General features: G+C 43.4%; 1 protein-coding gene across 1 annotated transcript in view; it reads left to right on the forward strand.

Moving 5' to 3' along the window:
- Window positions 1-18261, forward strand: part of TECTA (tectorin alpha) — an 84126-nt gene that overhangs the window by 59315 nt on the left and 6550 nt on the right. The window contains exons 13-19 of the mRNA XM_070803557.1: window positions 3221-3604; window positions 5965-6251; window positions 8291-8571; window positions 11692-11802; window positions 13004-13206; window positions 14370-14533; window positions 15454-15702. Coding sequence (XP_070659658.1) covers window positions 3221-3604; window positions 5965-6251; window positions 8291-8571; window positions 11692-11802; window positions 13004-13206; window positions 14370-14533; window positions 15454-15702 — 1679 coding nt within the window. The remainder of the gene's footprint in view (window positions 1-3220; window positions 3605-5964; window positions 6252-8290; window positions 8572-11691; window positions 11803-13003; window positions 13207-14369; window positions 14534-15453; window positions 15703-18261) is intronic.

Consider the following 18261-nt stretch of genomic DNA (forward strand, 5'->3'; position numbering starts at 1 on the left):
TTAAAAACAAGAGGACAATTACAAAATAACATATCAACAAGTGAAAAATAATACCCTACAGAACTAATCAATTTTAAAATGAAAAAGAATCGAAGCATTAAAAAAAAAACTAATTGAAGTGTCTAAATTGAAAATAAACTAGGCAAAAAAGAAACACTGCTTTCTTTCTGTAAAGAAATATTGTTCTTGTTCAAGAACAACTAAGTTACTTTACTTTGAGAAGAAATAGAAAGAGATGAATATGGCTGTTACCTTCAGTCTCATTTTCAGAGGGAAATTTGTATAAATGTTGTATTAGAAAGATGGGGGAAAGTAGAGTAAAATAGCAGAATTGATCAAAGAAGGCTTCTTGGCAGAGGTGAGTTTTGAAGTTAGCTCTTAGAGATATTGATTATTTGAAAGGAAGAGGCAAAACATGTGGGAGAAAATAATAATAGATTCCATTTTCCTACAATCTGGGAGAAGAGATAACCAGGCTCAAAACTGAAAAACGCTATTTCAATCTCTGCTCCCCTGTCCAGAGATTTACTGAAATGTATCCACTTATCAAGTGTGTCATGCTTCCCTCAACAGAGATCCTGAGTGTCTGTGACATAATGGATTGAGATTTGGGCTTGATCCTAGCTGAACCAACACTGGTGATGTGACACTGAACAAACTGTGCTATTTCTCTGAGCTTCTGTGACCTTATCTCCAAAACATACCAACTCATATGGGCGTTGTGTAATCTATGCAGGTGCCTTAGTACCTGGCACCTAGCAGGTCAATAATTGGTAGCTGCTTATTGTTTTGTTAATTCTCTTAAGAGGCATTTTATAAATTAAAAAAATCCAGGCGTGTTAATGAAATGATGCATATAAAAGCCCTTGGAGCTCTCAGGAAAAGCACAATACAGCTCTCGGCAGCTATTAGCACTCTCAACATTAGTATCCACTTTTCATCAGAAAGTCAGTGGGTTTTGACAACAGCTTATATCTGGGAAGTAGCAAATTCACAGAACAAATAATCCACACCTACTTGCCACTGTTCAAGCAAGCTTGGAGGCTTGTTTATACGACAGATTTCTTTGGAAATAAAAAGAGAACACATCTAGCCATTAGCATGTAGGGTAATTACCCGGCTGTCCTCATCAGGTCTAATTAAGGTTGAGCAGGCAGCACTGGGCCAGTCTCTTTACTGGGATGCTACTTTCATGATCAAGTTCTCCTGTAGGATGAGTTATGGACCCTTGATCATATCCACATACATCAGGTTATTTTTCTCTCTCCACCCATGCAATGTCTGACTTCTTATCTGAGAGAGGCCAGACCATCCACTCAATTATTCTGCAAATCTGATAAGAGAAAGGAAGCCAATTTGTGAAGCTGCTGGCACCCAGAATATTTCACGGGTCTGGAAAGAGGTTCCAGAAACTACTTATACTCCATTTTAGGGGTGAAAGAATCAGGAATGGTTTTCTTGAGAAAACTCTTCCTGGAAGATCTCACCCTCTTCTTACTTACCCTTGGATCTAAGTCAGGTCTCTCTTTGATATCCAGGGTTTTGATAAGTCTATCGTTAATGCAGAAAATTGTGACCAGACAGTAGAACAGGCCCTTCTTGTGCCATTAAAACATCTTCTCTGGAAAGCACTGTTTTAGAAAATTGAATTAATGCCTTGAGTGCCCTCATCTCTATGAAGTAAACCATTCATTGGGACCACACTCCACTTGAACAGTCATGACCAATTTCAAACAGTTCCCTGGAATTCTTAGTCTAGAACAGGTACGAGATCAAGAGCACAGACTCTACAAGTATAGCTGTGTCTACAGATTGTAGAAAGAGTGAAAAATAATAGCTGCCACCAATTGATGATACACTTCGTTGCAGGTATTTAATATAAATTTTTATAATTCCCCACTATCTGAAAGAGGATGAGTGGTTCTTCTCTGGTAATAACAGCAACTATTATTTATTGAGTACCTACTCTTAGCTGGGAAATGTGCATCACACGTCTTATTGAATTTAATCTTCACAACTGCCTTGCAAGACATTATTACTAACTTCAATTTAGAGAAAGCAAACCAACACTCTGGGAAGCTGGCAGAGCCTCTCAGGGTGGCATGAGTAGGGTGGCAGAGCTGGGATTGAAACCCAGGTGGTCTGATCCCAAAGTTTTCCCTTCATGGACCCTAACTGTTATCTAGATTTCTCGCTTCAGGATATAGAAATAGAGGTATCTGCAACAGAAGTAAATTAGATTATTTACAGGGAAAGAAGTTTGGAACAGTGAGTATTGTGAAATGTTGAACCTGTCAGCTACAAATTGGCACTTGCCATCCGCACTTGCCATCTACCTCTACGGGGATTAAAACATGTGCTGCTTCAGCTGCTTATTTTTCAACATTCCCTGAAAAGAGTTCAGGGTGAAGAGCAGAAATCAGGCATTCTGTGCTCTGGGAAAAACTGGCAGGATAGGTCTTCAAACAGGTATTTTTAGGAGCCGATTTTATGTGCCCAATTCTTGTAGCTCCTTATATCTAGAAAAGCACTAAAAATCCTTCACGGTCATGACTGCTCCTCATGACTAGCAGAAACCTTCTGCAAAAAATAAGTACTTGATTGCATATATTCTCCCTTCACCAAAATCACATACATACCCTCCCGCTTGCCTCTTTGGAGCAGTTTCTCAGAGCTATCTGAAATGCTGTCTCCTGAGCTATAGCCCTTATTTTGCCCCAAATAAAACTTAACTTGCAACTCTCACATTGTGCATTTTTTAAGGTGACAAAAATGGTTCAGCATAGGAATTGGTTCTGTCTTTCTTTAGCCTAGTTAAGATTGAAGGGTGGGCTTTATCATTATTGAGTGAATTTAAATTTGTTCCTTCAAGTAGAGCTGATACTTGTTAGATGAATTCCCTACCAAGTATTTTCCACTTCGCCTAGTTCCTTGACCTGCTTCCCATTCTAGTTGGTTGGCTGTGATTAGCTCTACAACCCACTGTGAAGATCCCCAGATTCTTGATTGAAACCAGTAGAGACCAGGTAACATATTGTTTGGCATCTGAGTTACCCGGAAGGCAGGTACTGTTTGACTTGAACCAGCCTCCCTTGTTGCAAATTCCAGCCCCGCTACTGATAGGCCAGCCCAGCCCGGAAAGGGTCTAGGCGAACTGGGCTTTGGGGTCCCCAACCTTGACCACCACCAGAGTTTCATGCAAAGGGCGCCTCTCTTCCAGCCCAAGCAGCTGTTCTGGAACAGCGACTGCACGCGGCGGTGCCGCTGTTTCCGGCGCAACCTAATCCAGTGCGACCCGCGCCAGTGCAAGTCGGATGAGGAGTGCGCGCTGCGCAACGGGGTGCGCGGCTGCTTCAGCACCAAGACCTCCTACTGCCTGGCGGCCGGCGGCGGCGTCTTCCGCACCTTCGACGGCGCCTTCCTCCGCTTCCCAGCCAACTGCGCCTTCGTGCTCTCCACTATCTGCCACAAGCTCCCCGACATCTCCTTCCAGCTCATCATCAACTTCGACAAGTGGTCGGCCCCCAATCTCACCATCATTTCGCCCGTCTATTTCTACATTAACGAAGAGCAAATTCTCATCAACGACCGGAACACAGTCAAGGTGACGGACGAGCCTGTCCTTGATTCTTAAGAAATGTGCCCTGGAACGAGGGCCTATCTAGAGGGCTGTTTACTGTGGTTTTCCCGGATAATGAGTTTAACTGGCTGTTTCACACATACCATACACAGATAACCAGGTTTTAGAGAATTGAAAGTGTGAAGATTCTACAGGCATAAGCAAGAGCCCCATTTAGTCTTTCGCTTACTAGTGGTAAAGAATCCACCTGCCAGTGCAGAAGACATAAGAGATGTGGGTTCAATTCCAGGGTAGGGAAGATCCCCTGGAGGAAAGCAAGGCAACCCACTCCAGTATTCTTGCCTGGAGAATCCCATGGACAGAGGAGCCTGGTGGGCCACGGTCCATAGGGTCACAAAGAGTTGGACACAACTGAAATGACTTAGCACATACGATTCCAAAGGCCTTGCAGGATATGTACAGTATCTCAAGGGCACAAGGTCAGCATGTATGCTAATAAAACTTCAGGTGAGGGACTTCCCTGGTGGTCCAGTGGTTGGGACTTCGCCTTCTGATGTAGGGGGTGTAGGTTCAATCCCTGGCCAGGGGTTAAGATCCCACATGCCATATAGCCAAAAAACCAAAACATAAAATGGGAGCAATAATGTAAATAATTCAATAAAGGCTTTAAAAATGGTCTGCATCAAAAAAAAAAAAAAATCTAAAAAAAAAACCTTCAGGTAATGGTAGATGTCAGCTTTTACTCATAATTAATTTCCAAAAAGATTCTCATTTGTTTATAAGAGCTTGAAATTATTCTTGGCTCTGCCACCTGAAAGAAAACCGACTCTTTCATCTCTGCCATCCTTTCTAGAAAATGAAAGACAGCAAGTCTTTGCCTGTAAACACAGCTACCTAAATAAAAATGGGTGGGAGGGATCGTCCCTCACTATGAGAGCGCCCCCTAATGACACGCCGAGGGAAAGAGCACAGACGAGAGAAATGGTGGATTTCTCTTAGGGTTGGCTCTTCTCTAGGAGAGTTGCCGGGTTTCTTGTGAATCTTACAACGGCATATAAGTAAATGTGAATCTCCAACCCCCGCCCCCCACCCCAATAAACTAAGGCACCACTCCGACCTGTATTCCTCCCATCCTTCCATCTGAGAAGATAACCTGCTCTGAAGTAGTGGTGGTGACTGCCGGTCACCCAGTCACTCAGCTAAACCAGTCGGCTGCAGGCGGACTAGAACCATGGAGTCAGCCCTGCTTCACCCCACCCTGTGTTGCAAATTCCAGCTAGGGAGGGCCAAGGAGAGAGCCAGCACAGGCATATTAATGTTTTTGGAATTGAGTGGTATTGTATCTGCTTTCCACCACTGGCTCAGATAATCATGCACTGGAAGTATCTCTATTTAAAGAGTCATCGAATAGCTTAGTATCCAGCATTAGGCAAAAGACTGGTAGGGTTTTGCAAGCTTAAAAGGAAGAGTCTGGATTTTAATACTGGTTTTTAACTTCAATGAAAGTTAATCTGCTACTGTTTTTGACACTCTAATTCCTTTTGCAAATTGGCCCACATGGACATGACTGCGAAGGCCCAGAATATATCAGCAAGAAAGCAAAAAGGGATCACCTGAGATCAAAACTGACATTGTGCCGAATAAAATACTCCCAGCCACCAAAATAGTAAAGAATCATATTTTTTTAAGGCTTCTGCTATGTTTTTTTAAGCAACAAAAGTTACTGATAACCTAGGGGGGAGGAAAGAACAATTTCTTTTGTAAGTACAGAAAAGGCATGTTATGTTCTGTCCTAAGGGCTAAGAAAAGAAACTGTTATAAAGCAAGAAAATGACAAATGGAGAAAATACTGTGCCTATAGGGCCTCTGGGAGGGCATCTCCTGTTCGAACATTATAAATAAGAAAACAATAAACATAGCAATGATCCCCAGATTCATTTTAACCGTGTTAGACTCTCCTTAGCGCAGGATTGGGATTTTGTTTTCAGTAATTGGTTTATGCTGGAGAAAGTTTTATACAAAAATCTAGCCACTTGTTGTGCGTTATACCTTTCCATCATTTTTATTTTAATCTCTCTGCCACCATAGTTTGCTTCTTTGGGAGGAACTGTGGACAGTAAGATGAGCGAGCCCTCAGATTCCTGGGCAGGCATCAGCAAAATACGAAATTCAGTCAAATCTCCTTGCTGCCTATTCTTGTAAATAAAGCTTTAGTGGAACACAGCCTTGCTCATTTAGTTACTTTTGTCTGTGGCTGCTTTTTTTTGCCACGAGGATAGATCATATGGGCTGCAAAGCCTAAAATGTTTACTCAGGACTTTTACAGTAAATATTTGCCAATCTCTGCTTTGAGGGTCATTTACTTCTTCTTTCTCCTTTAACAGGTGAATGGCACACAAGTGAATGTTCCATTCATAACCGGCCTGGCAACCAAAATCTACAGCAGTGAGGGGTTCCTGGTGATTGACACCAGCCCCGACATCCAAATCTACTACAACGGCTACAACGTCATAAAAATCAGCATCAGCGAGAGGCTGCAGAACAAAGTGTGTGGCCTTTGCGGCAACTTCAATGGGGACTTAACTGATGATTACGTGACCTTGCGGGGGAAGCCAGTGGTGAGCAGCGTGGTCCTGGCCCAGAGCTGGAAAACCAATGGCATGCAGAAGAGGTGAGAGTTTCCAGTCACTAGACTCAGTGGTCCCAGTCCTCCCGTGTCTATGACAGATGTTGATGAGGGAGGTACTTCGTATAGCAACACCCTTCCTCGCCTACAAAGAGCTAAGCTCAAGATCTTTGGAGTTTTCATCATACAAACAGGCACAATAATTTCTTGAACAGCAGAGGAAGTAACTAGGCTTAGATGATAAGTCTGAATTTTGGTGTTATCCGGCCCTTGGCCAAACAGAAGAGTGTTCCTAGGATTAGAACTCTAAAGCCTTGACCATCTGCCCAACTGGTCAAGTTTAACTTTAACTGCGACTGGGCATCCTTGCTGAGGGTGGGACTAAGAGTTAACCCAGGAGAAGAGGGTTATTCCTTGCTCCCTAGTGCTGAGACTTCATGTCTGTGCATGCTAAGTCACTTCAGTCATACAGCCTGCCAGGCTCCTCTGTCCATGGAATTCTCCAGGCAGGAATACTGGTGTGGGTTGCCATGCCCTCCTCCAGGATTGTCCCAGGATTGAGTCTGTGTCTCTTATGTCTCCTGCATTGGCAGGCGGGTACTTTACCACTAGTGCCATCTGTACCTCTTACCAGAGGCTTGGTTGTGTAGGCAGAAGTTGGTGGGAGTCTAGAAAGTCCAAGAAAGTAGAAGTCACTGAGGTTATTATCAGGCCCCTCTCTGGCCAACTGAGATAGAAGGAACTAAGCAAGTTATTTCAAAGGTGTTTAACTTAAGAGTCCTTCCGGACTGCCGAATCATGTTAATTCCTCTGAGGTTCTAGAGCTACACTTCTCTTTTTTGGCATTTCTTTGCTTGTACAATGATTCTGTCCCCTTGAGCTTTTTTTTTTTTTTCCCCTTGAGCTTTAACGTGCCAAACATCAGCTGAATTCCCAGATGTGGGAATGAAGTTCTCAACCCTCTTTGACTTTTCTGCAGGTGTAAACTGAAAAATGTGCCATAAATTAGACCGTCCTGTGAATTGTGGGACCCAGAGCTGGAAAGAACCTTGGGCACAATCTGGTCCAGTGTCTTCCTTTTCTAGGTGCAATGGAGGCTAGAGTGGAATGATTTAGATGAGGGGGCACAGTAAGTGGCAAAGCCCAGATTAGATTTCAGAATTCCTAATGTGATGCTTTCTCTAAAATGTCACTTCTGGGACCCACAGTTAGAAAAATGACTCCTTTGCACATTAAACTATTCTGGGGCTTCCAAAGATGAGCAAGATTCAGCTCCTCCTTAGGAATCATCATTCTGTTTGAGTTTCCTTTCCCTTCTTATTTCCTTTTTCTCTTCTCTTATAAATGGTTGTAGCCTGACACCAATTTTCTTGTGAAGATTTTCCTTATGGTCTCTGGTAGCTAAACTGGAAATGGTTTAGAAGCTTCTGGATGTCCTTTCAAATCTTTTACTTTACCAACAGTTATTACTTTTATTTTTGATTAATAATAATGTAATTATCATTATTGTTATTGGTTATTATATCCGTATCTGTTGATAGTTATTGTATCAATCATATCAGTCAATTATATCAAAGGTTGTTGTTGTCACTAAAGAACAGAGTTGATCGTGTCCAACTCTTTGTGACCCCATAGACTGTAGCCCTCTAGGCTCCTCTGTCCATGGGATTTTCCAGGAGGCAAGGACACTGGAGTGGGTTGACATTTCCTTCCCTAGGGGATCTTCCCAACCCAGGGGTCGAAGCTGCATATCTTACATTGGCAGGTGGGTTTTTTTTTTTTTTTTCACCACTGAGCCACCAGGGAAGCCTACATCAAAGGTTAATGGTTATTATATCAATATCTACCCTTGTCTGACACGTTGGCTACTATCATTTTATTTTACCCTCGCTCATCCCAGTGCTGTAACAGTAGAAACTACCTTGACTTTCGAACCCTAGCCTGGGTTAAGGTTGGGATCAGCACCCACATTCACTTCTGGGTTAGCTGAAGAGGTCACCACTGTGGTCTCCCCTCCCCCACTGCACTGGCCGTCTCAGATGCCTGGTGTTGCCTCCTAGTCTGACTGCATCTTTCACCCCCAGCTGCAACGAGCTGCAGTTCTCACAGTACGCAGCCATGTGCGACAACGTGCACATCCAGGACATGCAGGGCGACGGCTACTGCCTGAAGCTCACGGACATGAAGGGCTTCTTCCAGCCCTGCTACGGGCTGCTCGACCCCCTCCCCTTCTACGAGTCCTGCTACCTGGACGGCTGCTACAACCACAAGAAGTTCCAGCTGTGTGGCTCCCTGGCCGCCTACGGGGAGTCCTGCCGCTCCTTGGGAATCCTCAGCACTGAGTGGATTGAGAAGGAGAATTGCTGTAAGAGAATTATTTTATTTCTGCAGACTCTTCTCTGAGTTAGAAAGCACAGCTTGGCCAGTGGCGTCACTTTGTCCGGGGCTAGCCACTGGTCTCCATCTCAACCTGTAGATCTGCTTTGGGGGTTGAAGGATAGAGAGGTGTGGGCTGCAGGAGATTCTGTGAGGGGGCACTTTCAGTGGCTCTTGACTCCCCCCTAGGTCCAGTTATGGAATTCAGAATATCAGCGGAGGAAGGTGGGGTTCTCTGGGTTGGAAGAGCACCAGTGTAGTGACTTCTAAGACAGCAGGACAGAGCATGGGACTCCTAATTGATTTCAGTGCCCCCAATTCAGCTCTCCAAAAGCTCCTTTCACAAGAGTCAGAGCCCAGATCACAAAGAGAAGGCAGGTGGCAAATGGCAGACTGAGCTGGCTGTATCTGCCTGGTTGCAAGGAAGCCATGATTAGATTTATAAAGGGATTATACGTGTGCTATTGATGAAATAAAAATCTATAGACTCTTGAATTTTTTTTTCTGTAGTGAGATAACTACTTTGATGTCCATTATCTATTATTCTCTTTATTTGTTTTCTTGCCATGTTAATCAGATAGATGGAGCAAGTAAGTGTGTGCCTAAACACGCATAAATTTGTCATATCCGTATATGTGTGTCCATGTACATAAATGGTCACTCTGTCCCATGAATGCAGTGTGACACTACGTCCATCAGAATGTGTGCTTGTCCCTCGAGGCACAACAGCAGCCCCGTGTACATACCGGTACCGCCGTGCAAACTGGCCCTGTTTGTTTCAAGACGGAGTGTTCTCGTCAGTAAGTCTGCACACCACACCTGACAAGAGTAGGGATACACAATTCAGAACCTGAAAACAATGTCGCTAATTAAAATATGCACTCAGTAATTTCAGAAACTCTTAAGCAAATGGAGTAGTTTCTGTTGGCAATCAATAGAAATGTTTTGTTTGGTAACTTTAATATTTTACCCTCTTCTGTTGATAAGCAATACTTTAAAGAGCCTAAACTGTCTTGAACTTCAGAAATTGTCTGGAATTTTAAAAAAATATATCAGTTTTTGTTTTTAACCTCAAAACTTAACCTCTGTATTGGGCATGTTGTATCTGCCAAGTAGTAAATGGCCCACTCTGATTGTAAGTGAGGTTTTTGTCTTCTTGGGAGCTGTAACCTCCACACTTTTTTCCTCCTATTCTCCTCGGTGGTTTGCATATTGTGTTCATCAACCAGCACATTCATTGGGTGGCTGCTGTGTGCTTAGCACTGTCTTGGGTGCTGAACGCACTAGGCAATAAATGGGTCTTTAGAAAAAGAAGCTTTTAAGAAATAAGTATATTTGGTGGAATATTACTTGGCTATTAAAAAGAAATAATGCCATTTGTAGCAACAAGGGTGGATCTGCTGCTGCTGCTGCTGCTCAGTCGCTTCAATCACGTCTGACTCTGTGTGACCCCATAGACGGCAGCCCACCAGGCTCCCCCGTCCCTGGGGTTCTCCAGGCAAGAACACTGGAGTGGGTTGCCATTTCCTTCTCTGACCTAGAGAGTGTCATACTGAGTGAAGTAAGTCAGATAGAGGATAAGTGATATCCTATGGCATCCCTTATGTGTGGAATCGGAAAAGAAATTATACAAATGAACTTATTTACAAAACAGAAAGAGCTTCACTGTTTAGAGCACAAACTTATGGTTGCAAGGAGGAAGGATGGGAGAAGGGATGGTTAGGGAATTTGGAATGGTCATGTACACACTGCTATATGTAAAATAGAAAAGCAACAAAGGACTACTGTATAGCCCAGGGGACTCTGCTCAATGTTACGTGGCAGCCTGGGTGGGAGGGGAGTTCGGGGGAGAATGGATACAGGTATATGTATGGCTGGGTCCCTTCACTGTTCACCTGAAGCTATCACAACACTGTTAATTGGCTATTCCCCAATATAAAATAAAAAGTTTAAACTGCAAAAATAATAAGTAAGTGTATTTAGCTGATGGTGAGGGCTCTACTTTAGTCATCTTTCTAGGAATTAAGACAGACTGATGCGACTCCATTCCTGTCCTCTCACCTGTTATAATGGTTATTTAGCAGAAGGTCAGGAGAAGTATCTGCAGTTACGGGACAGCTTGAGGGGTTTGTTTTGTTTTGTTTTTAAACTCTTGAAGCTAACTTGGCTCATGCTGGAGTTGAATCATGGCTGTTTCTTTAACACTTACTGTTAGAAACCATGACAACGAGGAAGATTATTACACCTGGATAGGGAAAGAGAGTCTTTAAATAAAGAAATGAGTGTCTAAAAGAAAGTGTTTTCCATTAGTGGTTCTCAAACTGAGACGTTAATGAGCTTGCAGGTGGCCTATGGGCTCATCTGCTACAGAAATATTGTTTGTAATCTGTTGGTGATGACACTTCACATACATTTGTATTTTACTTAGAGTTTTCCCTGTTTTGGCAAAAAAGTGCCATTAATCTCAGTCAATGCTGACGAGTTGTGTGTAGATTTTGGTTTGTCTATTTTTACAAAATTAAGTAGAAGCATGTGGACCATGAATCAAAAAAAAAGACTCAAGAAGGCCTGGTTTAAGGGACCTCTCTGGGACCTTACTGGCCCTGAAATCTTCATTCTTGACAACTACTTGTTGAGTATCTACTGTGAGGTGGCCAGGTATTGGCAATATAGAGATAAATAGTTTGAACTCTACAGCTTATATAAATATAAAGATTTTGATGCACATGATGGTGGTACAGAGCAGTAAGTGCAGGAATCTCGGGACGTGCTGGCAGTCAGCTTGTTTGTTCTTCCATCCTCCTCACTTACCTTCACCTGTGCGTGACTTTGGGTACATTTCAGCTGTGATGCCAAGTTACAATACTTAGCTGGCAGAGATTGTAAGGGTTGGAAGAGATAATGCCACCAATGCATGAAACACATAGCAAAGACCCAGTTATTAGCTATCGTCATTACTTCCTGGAAGGCTGCCCTGTCTGTTAATTTGTATCTGCCATCTGACCACCACCAGGTCCATTGAAGTGGCAAGTTCAGAGTGTGACCACATGCTGCCGGGCACTGGTGTGAAAATCAAGTTGTGTGTGTTTCTGTTTGTTTTCCTTTTTAGCAGGAGTGGTTGAAGATCCTTGTGTGGGGGTGGACTGTCCCAACCGAACCTGTGAGCTGGAAAATGGAGGGGAGCTGTGTGGCTGCATTGAACCCCCTCCCTATGGAAACAGTGAGTGGCACCTGCCGCCCCCCCTCCTCCAAGACAGGCCCAGTGGGAGACGCCTGGCAGCCTGGTAGGAAAGCTCCCAGGTGGGACACCATATGTCCCACACTGTGGGTTAGAAACCCAAATAATGAAGTTTTCATGAGCATTTAAGCAGAACAAGAAAGGAACCCGACCTCTTCAAAGTAGGCTAATGTTCATTTCCTTGTAGCTACATCCCTTTCTTCAATAAATGATAAACGTAAATTTGTACATTCATAGAATCAGTCAGCTCCATCTGAGGCCACGTTCAGCATCAGAGAGATCCAAATTGATCTTTTAGACTCACAGGGAGATAGGGTGGTTTGGCAAAAACTTGAAACAATCAGGACGAGAGTGCCAGGTGCTTAAAGACATGTTTAAAGCCAGCTTTATCTTCCCCGAAGCTTTTCAGCAGGTCCGGAAGAATACTGAAATGTTGAAGCAAACTGCAAGCAATTAGGACTCCAGGTCCTGTTCTTAACCACAGCCCCCTTAAAGTAGCAGTGACCTTGTCCCTGGCCCAGAGCACACCCATTTTGTCAGCTTGAAGGGGAGCTGCTATGCTTCCCAACTCCACGCCCTTGGTTGAACCAGGGAACTCAGGAGGCATGTGCTACGTTTAGCATCATCAAATGAATGCCTGGTTGACCAGAAGGCTCCACAGGAGGGGACCACATGAGCTGTTCAAAGGCTTCACCAAAGCAGATAAAAGTGTTTCTCTCTGCTTCTTTAGGGCTCATTAGCCTGTGTTTGTGTACTCATGGAAAATGTCCACTGGTGCATCCCATGACAGAAAACAGGAGCTCCTAGTGCTGGCCTGGGTACCAGCCCAGGGCTGCCCTCACTTGAATCATGTTTTTTAGCCAGGCCACAGCAAGCCAGACACGGTATGGAGCTTACAAGAGTAGGTCCTACCAGAATGGGGCAGGAATCCTGGGTTTCAGAAGAAAAGAGCAAAGATGCTTTGTATAGCATTTTCATCTTTTAAAAAAAGGCTCTGGCATTGCTCAGGTTATTGCTTTGAATGGCTTCATATACTCATTGAGATTGATCAGAGCTTTGTTAGGTATGCCAGAGCCTCTGTGTGAAGATCATCAGCCTCTTCTGAAGAGGACAGGGTACCATGCCCACTCCCGCAGCAAGGGCAGCTCCCAGTGACTCGCCTTTCATACCTGTGTCCCCACAGACTCCCACGACATCATTGATGCAGAGGTGACCTGCAAGGCGGCTCAGATGGAAGTGTCCATATCTAAGTGCAAGCTCTTCCAGCTCGGCTTCGAGAGGGAGGGCGTGCGGGTCAATGACAGGCAGTGCACCGGCATTGAGGGCGAGGACTTTATCTCCTTTCAGATCAACAACACCAAAGGGAACTGTGGAAACATTGTGCAGGTGAGCAACAGAGGCCAGAAAGAGCACCCGGCCTTGGTGGGGACAGCTCTGGACGTTTGCACACTGATCGTCCTTAAGCCAACTTCAGGGACCTAACTTAGAAACATGCTCCTTGGAAAACAGCAAAAGACACCCATCATTGAGTGCTAAGTGATTGATTGAGCTGAAAGCAAGATAAGTGACATACTTCCTTCCCTGCTTTGCCCTGTCTGCTGTCATCCTTTGCCCTGAATGTTGACACATGTTTTTATCTCTTTCGTGCTTTTATTGTTCTTCCAGATAAAGACAGCTGGGTTCAGCTATTTCGAGGGGTAAGGGTGATCCAGACATCATTTAACAGTTGGCTGCAGAAATATAGCAAGGTCACAACTTTTTGTCTTGGGCTATCTAATTTCTAGGTTAGCAAAGCATCTCACTTCTCTTCTTCCTGTGCCTTCCTGCCATCTTTCTTTTTTTTTTTTTAATTTTTTATTGCAAAATATTTGCTTTACAATATTGTGCTGGTTTCTGCCAGTCATCGACATGAATCAGCCACAGGTATACATATGTCCCCTCCCTCTTGAAACTCCCTCCCACCTTCCACTCCCTGCCCCTCCAGGTTGTCATAGAACACTGGGTTGAGCTCCCTGTGTCACACAGCAAATTCCCACTGGGTATCTGTTTTACATATGGTAATATATATTTTGTTAACTGTGTACATTAACACTTTTTAATCAGCGAGGGAGAGGAGCAAGATGGTAAAACATGCATGTATCCATTTGGGTACTTGTGGGCATGCCTGGTACAAGATTTGACAGGGGGTGGATTTTGAATTAAGAATTGAAAGATGATATGTATTTTACCTTGGGATGGCAATACTTTATGCTGTCCCCAGCTTGGGTTCCCACAGGTAACTGGGGGCTGGTAGTACTTAGAATTCAGTGGTACATGAAATCACCTTGGTGGGCATTCAAAGTTATCAGACTGAAGGGTGCTGTTGCCATCCATTTAATACTTTTTTTTTTCTTACTAAATGCTGAGACTGGCTCCATCCTGATTTATACTGGCCTCTGGGTTATGTATGGAATGAAGCCATTTCTCTACTTTCAGGCCCATGGATTTAAAATGCAAGCCACATACTCACACCCAGATTTAATGATTTCTGACCTTCCTTTGCTCTGCAGTCCAATGGCACTCATATCATGTATAAAAACACTATTTGGATCGAAAGTGCCAACAATACTGGCAACATCATCACCAGGGACAGGACGATCAATGTGGAATTTTCATGTGCTTATGAGCTCGATATCAAGATCTCCTTGGACTCTGTTGTGAAGCCTATGCTAAGGTAGAGAATCTCACGGGCTGTGCACTTCGCTCTGTCTTTTCCTTGACAGTTAAGGTTAGCATAATCAAAATTGCTAGCATCTGTCTTTGAAGCACTAGGAAAGAATAATTCATGTTTTCTGAACTCAGATGTCTTACACCAGTGCTGTTCGATAGAACTTTCTACAGGGATGGAAATGTCCCATATCTGTGCTGTCCAATGCAGTAGCTGTATGTGAGCGTTGAGCTCTTGAAATGTGCCAGGGGAGCGGGGCACTGAGGAAGTGAATTTTTAGTTTAATTTTAATGGCCACATGTAGCCTAGTAGACTTTACTTCTCTCTGCCTGGCTTTCCCTCTGCATTTTCAGCTTGGAAAATGGTGATTGGATAGATAGCATTGTTTGGGGTTCCCTACTCATGACTGTGAGAACCGGAATATTTGCTGCCATGTCAGTAAACAAAGGATATCACAGTCATCAGGGAGTGCAGCCACCGTGAATGGTGAGCTGATGAGACCTGAGGAAACTCAGGAAGGAAAGAACACCTGCCATCTAGCAGCCACCAGACTGTAGCCACTCCCTAAATTGAGCCCTGAAAAAAAGAAGCTTAAGATGTGAAAACAGGATACTGGCCCCAGATAGCTGAGGTGCATATCCAAGGAATGATTTCAGTGAGCCCAGACTCTTGCATCTTCCCGTGCATAGAAAAGCACTAAATTCCTTAACTTGGGATATCTGGTTTTCTTTAATTAACAATAATTTTTGGATGTTCAGATTACCCTTTGTTGCAAAACTTCTATATAACCTGGCCCCTCCCCTCCCATTCTGGGAGCAGTTCTGTCAGGGTCATTTGAAGTCCTACAAATTCCCACCAAATAAAACATAACTCTCAACTTTCAGGTTGTGAATATTTTTTTAAGTCCACAACTTTTTCCCTTATAGTGTCATTAACCTGACGGTTCCAACTCAAGAAGGGAGCTTCACCACCAAGATGGCACTCTACAAAAACGCCTCCTACAAACATCCTTACCGCCAGGGTGAAGTTGTACTGACAACTCGAGATGTGCTGTACGTTGGGGTCTTTGTGGTTGGAGCTGACTCCACACATCTCATTCTGACATTGAACAAATGCTACGCCACCCCGTCCCGTGACAGCAACGACAAGCTCCGATACTTCATCATTGAAGGAGGGTGGGTAGCCTCTTGAAGGATGGTCTCAGAGCCTTTAGTGTTAGATCTGTCTACATCTTTTCTAGGGAAGAGAAAGGTAACTAACATTTGCTGACTACCTACAGGACCAGCATTTTGCACCCAAGAACTATCTAATCCTTATAACTACATATGAAGTAAATGTGATAAGCTCCTTTTTTATAGACGAGAAGGCTCAGGCTTAGTGAGAACAAGCAATTCTTGAAGTCACACACAATTTAGTGGTAGATCACCAGTTTTCTGTGGCATTAACTATAAAATGCTCTATTCTCAATGTGATCAAACAGGGCATTCTGTCCTACCTACTTTGAATTTCAATCTGAGTTGAATGTGGATTATCTACAAATGAAAGGAGGTAATGAGAATTACTAAAGTTGGTGAATAATGGATCTATCAAAATTTAAAAGGAATTGGAATAATAGCCTGTAGGTGAGTTTTTCTACTCACCAATATGTGCCCAGCACCTAGTATATTTCCTGAAAAATAGTGGTTATGCAACGAAATTATTGAATGAAGGAATAGGTGAATGAAAAAGAAGAAAAGACTGTGAACCAATCAACAATCATGATAATTATCTTTATTTTTTAAAAACACTTAGTGGTTTTGTCAAGCAACAATAATTTCTTAACAGGTTTATTGCATACATAATTTATGTGCAATAAAATGCATTTGCTCTAAGTGTAAAATTCAACAATTTTTGGTAAATTTACAGAGAAGTGCAACCATCATCATAATCTAATTTTGGAACATTTCCATCACCCCAGTACATGAATTCTTAAAAGCAGATGATTGTATTTATCAAAATTCTTTCTTTTATAAGTGGTAGAGACCATTTCAAACAAGTTTATGCAAAAACAAAGTACTTAATGTTTACAAAACCAAATCACATAAGTAGATGTGGCTTTGGGAATAATTGGGTTCAGGGGGCCAGTTGCTGTCAACACTCCCTCCCTCCCTCTATCCTTTGTCTCTCTGTTTCTCTCATTGTCTCTGTCTTCTCATTGTCCTCATTAGACACCAGCATTTTTTCAGCATTGTAACCCCCAGGAATGAGCATTCCTTCTAATCCCAATTCAGGGAATTGGGAAGGAGTATGATAAGCTTTTCTTGGATGGATTCCCTCTCCTTTGTTTGGAGAAGATGCAACATTAAAGTGCCTGATGTTGGGGAGGACAGTTTTTTTTGACCCTGTTAGGGTTCCTGGCTGGGTCTGAAAATTATTTGGACAAAGATTAACAGGAGAAAAGCATACACATTTATTTAATATAAATTTTACATGACACGGGAGTCTTCATAAGGAAATGGAGACTCTAAGAAATCGTTCAAACTGAGTATCGTTTTCCCCATTTGACAGAGTGAACAGTTGTGGATATGATAGGTCCATGATGTGTGGTCACTATAGTGAACTGAGGGAAATCTTAGCCAGACTCTTCAGACTCTTCTCAGCGCCCCCTTGACTTTGGAGATAAGAATGCGCCTTTCCTCTGGTATACCTCCCACAGGAGAGTTTTATGGCCTCTTTCAGGGGAGAAGAGTGACCTTCCTGATTCTGTCATTTTTCTCAAACTCCTTCAGTTGAAAATATTCAAGGTGCCAGATTTGGGAATAGTGTTTCTTGAACCCTGTCTCAGGCCTGAGTCAGCATCCTTCCCTGGGGTGCTATGGATAGGGTATAATTAGCCTTCAAGTTGGGGAGGGAAGGAATAGTTCCCCCAAAGAAGACTATGCTTCTAGGCAGACAAACAATCAACATCCACTATTTTGCAGATGAACAGGCTCAGAGCCTGAATACAGCTCACCCGAGGCTACCTAACCAGCAAGGGGCAGAGGAAGAAATCTTTCAGGTACCAAAGTACATCAACTCCCTACCTGGCCAGGTGTGGCTTATGGCCTGGGTTGCTGAGGTGTCGAATGGGATTTTCAACAAAGGCCTCATGAAGGCACTATCTTCCTGGGTTGATTTTTAGCCTCCCTGGAGGCAGAGGGAAGGGCTCGAGGATTACATGGTATCTTGCAGATCCAGATGTCAGGCTAATGTAACAGGTCTCTTTCTCCATGTGTTCCCTTGCTCCCCACCCCATCATGGTCTTTTCTCCCAAAATAAAAGGGCTACAATTTGAGCCACTGTACAAACCCTGGTGGGTGGGCTTGGGCTGCCTTTGAAGGACACTGTGGCATTTAGCATTTTTAAAATAGTATTTAATAGAGTTGACCCAGAGAGGGAGAGTAAGTGAGCACGTTCATAAATCTCAGCTTCCCCCAGGGTCTGGATGAAGGTCTTCAAATAAACTGCTGTTGGGTGAGAAGTAATTTCATCATGTGAGAGAATTTTAATTCATGAGTCCTTTTGACCTTTCTTGGAGGAATATGGTTATTGTTTTTGTTTTTTTTTTTCCAGTGAGCTTATGGAAAACCTGATGCTCAGTGCGGAATGACTGAGCAGAATGGTTCTGCATTGGAATTTGGGGGTGGGGGGGGTGAGCTGCTTCTCTCCAGCTACACGGGGTGGGGGAGGGGGCAGAGATGCCACTGCCGTTTACC

This window comes from Bos indicus, chromosome 15 (genome assembly GCF_029378745.1).
Source record: "Bos indicus isolate NIAB-ARS_2022 breed Sahiwal x Tharparkar chromosome 15, NIAB-ARS_B.indTharparkar_mat_pri_1.0, whole genome shotgun sequence".
In the NCBI taxonomy this organism is placed as follows: domain Eukaryota; kingdom Metazoa; phylum Chordata; class Mammalia; order Artiodactyla; family Bovidae; genus Bos; species Bos indicus.